Here is a 10,952-nt window from a genome sequence, read left to right on the forward strand (position 1 = left end):
AATACGGTGTCCCATGGCCTGGTGGCTAAAGCTCTGGCTTCACACGGCGAGGGTAGACACATTGGGCTTGTTTCTTTACACCGGTTGTCTATGTTCACCCATCAGTAAAATGTGTACCTGGGAGTTAGTGGACTGATGTGGGTCGCATCCTGGGACAAAACTGACCTAATTTGCTCGAAATGCTCTGCATAACAAGCGGCTTTCTATATAGTAGCATGTCACTGATGTCAGCTAGGACTGTATACATTGTACATGTTCTAGTAGTAAATAAAATTATTATTATTATTATTATTATTATTATTATTACTATTGGGGTTCTTTGGCTTCTTCGCCAGGATGCGACCCACAACAGTCGGCTACATAACTGAATCTACATAACGAACTAAATTCCTTTAGTGAATCGAATCTACATAGGTTAACCGAATTCACGTGGAGTACTGAATCCATATAGTGAACCGAATTCATAATGAACCGAATCCATAAAATGAACCGAATCCCTAATTTGGTGTGGCGTCCACGTTAAGTCTGAGACGCTGTTAGGTCACACCATCACCTTAAACCTCAGATCTTGGGAACACCACGCTTATCTCCATCATAGAAGACTGTTTTACCTTCCCCAATGGGACGTTGGGGGAGGACCAGTTAATCTTGTTTTAATTAGTTAAACGTGTGTGTGTGTGAAGGCGCGATGATGCTCGCGCTAAAAGCTGACCAGATTCTGACCGGTCAGGCTGGGCCACTATTTACTTCCGTCGTGTGACCTTGGGGGAGGGATGGGGAGACAGGAGCTTACCTTCATCATAGAGAGCGTGGGGAGACACCGGGAAGAGACTTCCCGGCGCTGGAAGAACAACTCATCAATCAGTTTGGTGGTCTTGGGTTCCATGCACCTCTACTCAAGCCGTCGTGGAGGCATGAATGACGCTTGAGGCACGTTCGTCCTAAGCTTGATGCAGTCTTGTCTTATTATGGAGGTAAACTTTTCTTAAGCTTGAAAGACGTTTGTCTCACTATTCACACTAGACACTCTCCTTGCATTAACACACTAACACTTTAAATATATTAAATGACTCAGTATCTCAGAAACGTTTTATTTTCTATTTCAATATTTTTTTTTTTAAAAGCTTCTGATACAAGGTTGTTTTCCAAATTCATCAATACACAAAGCGAATGCAAAATATTATATATTATACTGTAAAAGTTTTTCGGGTATCATTTAAACAACTGTGACATTTGTTGTCACTCGGCACCGGTGAGATATCCGTGTTTACATTGCCATCACAGTCCCTGTTCACTTGTGGAGAATAGGCCTCCAATCAGCGTCATGTTTCCTGGTGCCATACAGGCCTAACCAGCCAGGATACAGCAGTGTTCTTACCCAAGTGTCCCTCTCTAGGTTGCAGCTCTGTATTTACACACAAATGTCCCTCTCTAGGATATTCGTTCAACAGGTCAACACTATCTCATCCTCAAACAAATTATCCGCAACATGTAAACACAAACATTTCTGATTGCTTAAGCGTTTCAAATCTGTTGATAAATAAGAAGAGATAAATATTGATTTTTTTTTCAACATGCGAACCTTGTAGCTAATCATGCTGCAGTTCTCACCCCGGGAAAAGGCTGAAGGTTCAGCCGATTGACAAGGAACTCACGTTAAGACTCTAGGAATTACCCCCAGAGAGAAAGTTCAATTGGTGGTATGATCTGCCTCGTCAGTGTAGTAATTTACCCTCATTAGAGAGCTTCAACTCGGTAATATTACTTGTCTAAACCGTCCTAAAAGAGACTGCTGGCTGGAAATAGGTTTTAAGACCATTTGGGTACAAACATGCACAGTTTTTGATGCTTTCCTATACGTGACTGTTTATGTTTTTATTTTTGTTTAACAGAAGGTTAAACTGGATCTTAATGAAAACAAGTTATTCATTTGTTCATTATCAAACTGTTACAAAATGCTATATGCTTATATATATATATATATATATATATATATATATATATATATATATATATATATATATATATATATATATATATATATATATATATATATATATATATGTGTGTGTGTGTGTGTGTGTGTGTGTGTGTGTGTGTGTGTGTGTGTGTGTGTGTGTGTGTGTGTGTGTGTGTGTGCATTCCTTGTTTGTGTGTTTGTCTCCTTATGGGTTATTGCCTAGCTATATATATATATATATATATATATATATATATATATATATATATATATATATATATATATATATATATATATATATATATATATATATATTAAAAGTTAATCACTTATTATCTGATGCAGGATGAGATCCCTGTAAGGGTGAGAGAAGTAAACACCGAGACCACAATGTTCTATTTCTGTATAACTAAAAGCTTTACATAATTTATCACTGCATGTATCACTTCAACGTAACTAAAAATCAACAGACTGTGAGGTCATTCTCACTTGAAAATACATCGTCCACGTTACGTTTTTCTAACATTTGCTTTATTTACTATGAAGTGTAAGCTCATAGCTTAGATACACTGCTTCCACTGGGCGATATTCGACTGAACACGAATAATAAGCACGTGGTGATAAATTTCTTGTCACTGTGTCACTCAGTTTGATCAACAGAGTCGTCAGACTGCCCACTTAAGCTGTCACTTACATTCCACAGTACAATTCAGCTATTGTCATTAAGCTTGTGCGAAACACCTGACTTTATTTATTCACATAATGAACTGTTGCCGCGGAAACTTCGCTTTAACTGGAACTCGGGTTATACACTGAATTATTTCAGACTGGATCCAGTGTTTCCTACTGAATGAGAAGTGTAAGTTAGAAAAACACGAAGATGCTGAGTTCGTTTGCCACCTGTTGAGAGACGGGGAAGGCTGGGGCACCACACTCACTCACATACACATGCACCACGCAGGCGCACTCAGCTCCACCGACCGACACGACAGACCGCTCCGTACCGCAGCCAACACTGACTACTGAGTAAAGTTACAGCCAGCCCCCCCTCCCTCTCTCAGCGGCCTGCCCCTCGTGGCGGCCGCCCGCGTGTGAGTGTATGTGTGTGTGTACGTATGTTGATGTGTGTGTGTGTGTGTGTGTGTGTGTGTGTGTGTGTGTGTGTGTGTGTGCCCCCCACGCCCGTGCGCGAGCGCGCGCGCAAGCTTGTCTACATTTGACAGCCACTCAGCAGTCTTCCTTATCACAATAGACCCTCCATAACACTTTATTCTAGGCGGAGAATTTAATACAGAAGCTTCAGAGAGGTAAGACTTGCCACCACCGCCACGTCTCTGGCAGGGAAAGTGACATCTGGCATTTATGAAGACGAGTATGTGTGACCGCACATACTTACCACATCTAATTTGATTCATAACAATATCCGGACTCTGGGTGTCGTGGACCCGAGTACTTGCAATGCTTTGGCAAGGATCGGATGGACTATGAAATTTGCATATCCCTTCACTCAGCGACAAACTGTACCACCGGCTTCTCAACCCCTGAAGCTGGCGAGGACATCCTGGCCTCGCACTCTGCCTGCCTCCCTCCCCCAGTCTGCCTCCTACTAAACAACAACAAAAACAACACTACAGCTCTTACTACCACTACAGTACTATTAAGGAATAAAAAAAAGCATAATACCGTAACTGGAACAATACAAATACAATTTGTGTACTACTACTATTATTACTACTACTACTATTACAATTACTCAGATATGGTAAACACGAGGAAATTAAATCTTCATCAGAGTACAAAACAAATTCTGGCCACAAAATAGAGCGAAACACCAACGTCAAAGACCTGGGAGTGATCATGTCGGAGGATCTCACCTTCAAGGACCATAACATTGTATCAATCGCATCTGCTAGAAAAATGACAGGATGGATAATGAGAACCTTCAAAACTAGGGAGGCCAAGCCCATGATGACACTCTTCAGGTCACTTGTTCTATCTAGGCTGGAATATTGCTGCACACTAACAGCACCTTTCAAGGCAGGTGAAACTGACCTAGAAAATGTACAGAGAACCTTCACGGCGTGCATAACGGAGATAAAACACCTCAATTACTGGGAGCGCTTGAGGTTCCTAAAACTGTATTCCCTGGAACGCAGGCGGGAGAGATACATGATTATATACACCTGGAAAATCCTAGAGGGACTAGTACCGAACTTGCACACGAAAATCACTCACTACGAAAGCAAAAGACTTGGCAGACGATGCAACATCCCCCCCAATGAAAAGCAGGGGTGTCACTAGCACGTTAAGAGACCATACAATAAGTGTCAGGGGCCCGAGACTGTTCAACTGCCTCCCAGCATACATAAGGGGGATTACCAACAGACCCCTGGCAGTCTTCAAGCTGGCACTGGACAAGCACCTAAAGTCGGTTCCTGACCAGCCGGGCTGTGGCTCGTACGTTGGTTTGCGTGCAGCCAGCAGCAACAGCCTGGTTGATCAGGCTCTGATCCACCAGGAGGCCTGGTCACAGACCGGGCCGCGGGGGCGTTGACCCCCGGAACTCTCTCCAGGTAAACTCCAGGTAAACTTCTACTACAGCTACTACTACTACTACTACTACTATTAATAATACTACAATTACTAGTATACTATTATTGTTACTAATACTACTGCTATTTCAACAATTATTATTATTACTACTACTACTACTACTATTACAACTACTATTATTATGACTACCTCTATTACTAGTACTATTTCAACTATTACTGCTATAAATGTTACTACTGCTAAATTTATCATTATTATTATTATTATAACAATGAACATAATACTCATATTACAGCTATTCTTATTATTATTGTTATTATTATTATTACTATTGCCATAAAATGAACAATGTCTTTACTTGTTATTCAGCGCTGAAACAATAATAATAATAATAATAATAATAATAATAATAATAATCATAATCTTTATTTACACAAGAAAATGTACAAGGTATACAGTCCTAGTTGACATCAATGACATACTACTAAATAGAAAGCCGCAAATTTATCCCAGGATGCGACCCACACCAGTCGACTAATACCCAGGTACCCATTTTACTGATTACCTGGAGGTTACCTGGAGGTTATTCCGGGGATCAACGCCCCCGCGGCCCGGTCCATGACCAGGCCTCCCGATGGATCAGGGCCTGATCAACTAGGCTGTTACTGCTGGCCGCACGCAGTCCAACGTACGAGCGACAGCCCTGCTGATCCGGCACTGACTTTAGGTATCTGTCCAGCTCTCTCTTGAAGGCAGCCAGGGGTTTATTGGCAATTCCCCTAATGCTTGATGGGAGGCTGTTGAACAGTTTTGGGCCCAGGACACTTATGGTGTTTTCTCTTAGTGTACCAATGGCGCCCCTACTTTTTATTGGGGGCATTTTGCATTGCCTGCCCAGTCTTTTACTTTCGTAGGGAGTGATTTCTGTGTGCAGATTTGGGACCATTCCTTCCAAGATTTTCCAAGTGTAGATTATGATATATCTCTCCCTCCTGCGTTCCAACGAGTACAAGTCAAGTGCTTAAAAGCGTTCCCAGTAGTTAAGGTGCTTGACAGAACTTATACGTGCAGTAAAGGATCTCTGTACACTCTCTAGATCTGCGATTTCACCTGCTTTGAATGGAGATGTTAATGTACAGCAGTATTCCAGCCTAGAGAGAACAAGTGATTTGAAAAGGATCATCATGGGCTTGGCATCTCTCGTTTTGAAAGTTCTCATTATCCATCCTATCATTTTCTTTGCACGTGCGATCGTGGCACTGTTGTGATCCTTGAAAGTGAGATCCTCAGACATTACTACTCCCAGGTCCCTTACATTATTTTTCCGTTCTATTGTATGGCCGGAGTCAGTAGTATACTCTGTTCTAGTTATTATCTCCTCCAGTTTTCCATAACGGAGTAGTTGGAATTTGTCCTCATTGAACATCATATTGTTTACTGTTGCCCACTGGAAAACTTTGTTTATATCTTCTTGGAGGTTAACCGCGTCCTCAGCAGATGACAGCCTCATGCAGATCCTAGTATCATCCGCAAAGGATGATACGGTGCTGTGGTGTATATCTCTGTTTATGTCTGATATGAGGATAAGGAATAAGATGGGGGCGAGTACTGTGCCTTGTGGAACAGAGCTCTTCACTATGGCAGCCTCCGATTTAACTCTGTTGACCACTACTCTTTGTGTTCGATTTGTTAGGAAGTTGAAGATCCATCTCCCCACTTTCCCAGTTATTCCTTTAGCACGTAAATATTTTATGGGCTATTACGCCATGATCGCATTTGTCAAATGCTTTTGCAAAGTCTGTGTATATTACATCTGCATTCTGATTTTCTTCCAGTGCATCCAAGGCCATGTCATAGTGATCCAGTAGTTGTGAGAGGCAGGAGCGACCTGCCCTGAACCCATGTTGCCCTGGATTGTGCAGATTTTGGGAATCCAGGTGATTTGCAATCCTGCTTCTTAGCACTCTTTCAAAGATTTTTATGATGTGGGACGTCAGAGCTATTGGTCTATAGTTCTTAGCTAATGCTTTGCTGCCACCTTTATGGAGTAGGTGAACATGGGCAGCAGGTGTCTTTTGGAAACACGTCCTAATGTTTTTCAGCCGCACCGGGGATCGACCCCCGGATCACAGTGTGTGTGCTGAGTGCGATAGCGATCGAGATGAAAAAAACAGATTTTATAAATAAAATAATATTAAATAATAGCATAATTTAAAAAATATGTTTTTTTAAATCGATCATTGCATTCACAAAGACGAACCTAATTCTAATTGTGTTTTATTGACATTAAATCTTCAAAACCGGTTTATAACTGGACCAGTGACACCGTGGGTCGCCTACAATACTCGGGGTTTCAAAGCTGGACCAGTGACACCGTGGGTCGCCTACAAAACTCGGGGTGTCATAAATGGACTAGTGACACCGTGGGTTGACTACAACACTTGGGGTTTCATAACTGGACCAGTGACACCGTGGGTCGCCTACAAGACGGTGTCTTGGCAAGTAAGGAGCTGAGTGAATCATTCACAGGTAAACATAGTGACTTCTGGCGTCGACACCCATACCCTCTCTCTCTCTCTCTCTCTCTCTCTCTCTCTCTCTCTCTCTCTCTCTGCATCACGTCCACACCACTCCTCTCCCATCACCCACCCTTGTCACTGCTTCTCTCACCACACTTCTCATCATAATCCCCTCATCACACTTCACATATATTTCACACAATCAATTATCAATTCCCTGTAAAGTTAAATTAAACGCATTCAAAACTGCTCACATTACTTATACATTATTCGCTATTTCTTTAATGTAACACTGACTCAAGGAATAGGAGTAATAAATGTTCTTATAAGGCAAGCGAAAATTTGTGTATGCAATAATTTCGCAAAAAAACATTCTGAACCTAACAGAAAAAATATATTTCGTTGTGTTTGTTTATTATTAAACTATTGTAAACTTATCTAAAATATATTTATCTGGATTAGGCTAGATTAAATTGCGCTTGTTATAATAAGGTTAGGTAAGTTTTCTAAGGTTCTTTTGGTACAATATTATTAACTTTTACATTAATATAAATGAAAAAAATATATTTTTAAACGTATAAGAGAAAATTTTAAAAAGACTTAATCTTAAATGAGTTCTTACTAACTGACCAGCTTTACCTATTCGGAACAATATATATATATATATATATATATATATATATATATATATATATATATATATATATATATATATATATATATATATATATAATATATATATATATATATATATATATATATATATATATATATATATATATATATATATATATATAATGTAAAAATTACGAACAAGCAATATAAGATGCAAAACAACTACAAGGGGGGGGAGTTGAATGATAGTTTTGGACCTTTCATGTTGCAGCCAACACGTCATCAGGAGGCTGCAATGTTGCAGAAAAGAGGAGGAGGTCCAGGGAAATACGATCAGAGGAAGCGTCTTTGCTCGAATGAGGCATAGAAGAGGGGGCAGTAAGTGCCCCCAGACATATCAAATACCCATAGCTACATTTCTATGAAACAGGAGTGGTAGCATTAGCCAACTCGACTGAGGGGGGGGGGCACTGCTGACTTTAAACTGATACGAGGTACGCGTGTGTGCGGAAAACAAACGGGTTGCAGCACTGGGGTTGCAAACAACAGATATTACCAGGATACCTCATAAAGTTCGAGGGCAATTATTTTCCTGTAGGGAAACTTGAGTGCTTTTGTTCAATTCACGTTGTGTTCACATTTAAAGTTCTTGTAGTCAGTTTAAATAACACACGCAAGCACACATTTGCATGCAATTGTCATATCATAGCTGCTGGCACCATGACAGTAATGGGAGAAAAAACATACAGGTGTAGAGCACCTGATAAGGGTATAAAACGTTATCACAATATAAGTTTGCTCTGCGACCTGTGTCCCTTTTTCATCACTGTCTGCTGCAAGATGCTGTATCTACATTAGTGATTAAAATGGAATGATAACAAGACGTAATTTGCAATTTACATCGGTGTTTGAAAAGACGTGTCTCTCACTATGGACTGATCAATACGTACCTCGTGGGAGAAACATCTCAATAAAATGTCATAAACCGCATATTACTTTTAAACATAATAGTCGGTATACTCTACCAGTGACACAGATTAAAATGTAATGGGAGTTTCTAGAACTTTCATTTATCCCATGTTACTTCCACTGCCACCATGTTACGCTGCTCCTATATTAATTCCATTGCTACCATGTTACACTGCTCCAATATTAATTCCATTGCTGCCATGTTACACTGCTCCCATATTAATTCCATTGCTACCATGTTACATTGCTCCCATATTAATTACATTGCTACCGTGTTAGGCTGCTCCCATATTAGTTTCACTGCTACCATGTTATGCTGCTCTCATATTAATTCCAGTGCTACCATGTTATGCTGCTCTCATATTAATTCCATTGCTACCATGTTACACTGCTCCCATATTAATTACATTGCTACCATGTTATGCTGCTCTCATATTAATTCCAGTGCTACCACGTTACACTGCTCCCATATTAATTCCATTGCTACCATGTTACGCTGCTCCCATATTAATTCCATTGCTACCATGTTACACTGCTCCCATATTAATTCCATTGCTACCATGTTACACTGCTCCCATATTAATTACATTGCTACCATATTACACTGCTCCCATATTAATTCCATTGCTACCATGTTACACTGCTCCCATATTAATTCCACTGCTACCATGTTACACTGCTCCCATATTAATTCCATTGCTACCATGTTACACTACTCCCATATTAATTCCATTGCTACCATGTTACACTACTTCCATATTAATTCCATTGCTACCATGTTACACTACTCCCATATTAATTCCATTGCTACCATGTTACACTGCTCCCATATTAATTCCATTGCTACCATGTTACACTGCTCCCATATTAATTCCACTGCTACCATGTTACACTACTCCCATATTAATTCCATTGCTACCATGTTACACTACTCCCATATTAATTCCATTGCTACCATGTTACACTACTCCCATATTAATTCCATTGCTACCATGTTACACTACTCCCCTATTAATTCCATTGCTACTATGTTGCACTGCTCCCATATTAATTCCATTGCTACTATGTTACACTACTCCCATATTAATTCCATTGCTGCCATGTTACACTGCTCCCATATTAATTCCATTGCTACCATGTTACACTGCTCCCATATTAATTCCATTGCTACCATGTTACACTACTCCCATATTAATTCCATTGCCACCATGTTACACTACTCCATGTTAATTCCATTGCTACCATGTTACACTGCTCCCATATTAATTCCATTGCCACCATGTTACACTACTCCCATATTAATTCCATTGCTACCATGTTACACTACTCCCATATTAATTCCATTGCTACCATGTTACACTGCTCCCATATTAATTCCATTGCTACCATGTTACACTACTCCCATATTAATTCCATTGCTACCATGTTACACTACTCCCATATTAATTCCATTGCTACCATGTTACACTACTCCCATATTAATTCCATTGCTACCATGTTACACTGCTCCCATATTAATTCCATTGCTACTATGTTACACTACTCCCATATTAATTCCATTGCTACCATATTACACTGCCCCCATGTTGCTGAATCCACAACAGTGTGCATTCTGAAGCTATAACTATATTTCTTCAGCTTTATTCTTGCCACTGCTGCAACTACCACTCACCAGATTGCCTGTGAAGCCAAGTGATGAATATCATTGAGCCAACAGGAAGGTTGAGCTGGTCAGTGGCCACTAGAGTCAAGGGTAGTGGGGGAGTTAAGTTAGGAATGGTGATATGCGTAGCACCTGGGTGTCTTTTGCACATGTGTCTTATTCATCCACTTCTCGGAATTGAGAATACCGACATGATGAGGATCATAATCGTTTATTTATGAGGAAGTATATACACTGAGGTACTGGATCTCTTATTATTGTTATTATTATTGTTGCTGAACATTTGTAGCACCATGTAGTGATTGTATTACTACTGCTACGTGTGTGTGTACTCACCTATTTGTACTCACCTATTTGTGGTTGCAGGGGTCGAGTCTTAGCTCCTGGCCCCGCCTCTTCACCGGTTGCTACTGGGCCCTCTCTCTCCCCGCTCCATGAGCTTTATCAAACCTTGCCTTAAAACTGTGTATGGTTCCTGCCTCCACTACGTCATTTTCTAGGCTATTCCACTGCCTTACAACTCTATGACTGAAGAAATACTTCCTAATATCTCTCTGACTCATTTGTGTCTTCAACTTCCAATTGTGGCCTCTTGTTTCTGTGTCCCCTCCCTGGAACATCCTGTCTTTGTCCACCTTGTCTATTCCACGCAGTATTTTATATGTCGTTATCA

At 40.3% G+C, this 10,952-nt stretch overlaps 1 protein-coding gene across 3 annotated transcripts in view; it reads right to left on the bottom strand.

Moving 5' to 3' along the window:
- Positions 1-2,976, bottom strand: part of FoxP (forkhead box P) — a 913,334-nt gene extending 910,358 nt beyond the window's left edge. For 2 of the 3 annotated variants that reach the window (XM_070086983.1, XM_070086981.1), the window contains exons 1-2: positions 2,903-2,976; positions 794-1,530 (exon numbers count right to left, since the gene is read on the bottom strand). In XM_070086983.1, the coding sequence (XP_069943084.1) occupies positions 794-886 (93 nt within the window). In that variant the 5' untranslated portion in view covers positions 887-1,530; positions 2,903-2,976. Of the gene's footprint in view, positions 1-793; positions 1,531-2,898 lie in introns of all 3 variants that reach the window. The other variant, XM_070086982.1, reaches the window with a different exon arrangement.
- Between the last annotated feature and the right edge of the window lie 7,976 nt (positions 2,977-10,952).

Source organism: Cherax quadricarinatus, chromosome 20 (genome assembly GCF_038502225.1).
Source record: "Cherax quadricarinatus isolate ZL_2023a chromosome 20, ASM3850222v1, whole genome shotgun sequence".
Lineage (NCBI taxonomy): Eukaryota > Metazoa > Arthropoda > Malacostraca > Decapoda > Parastacidae > Cherax > Cherax quadricarinatus.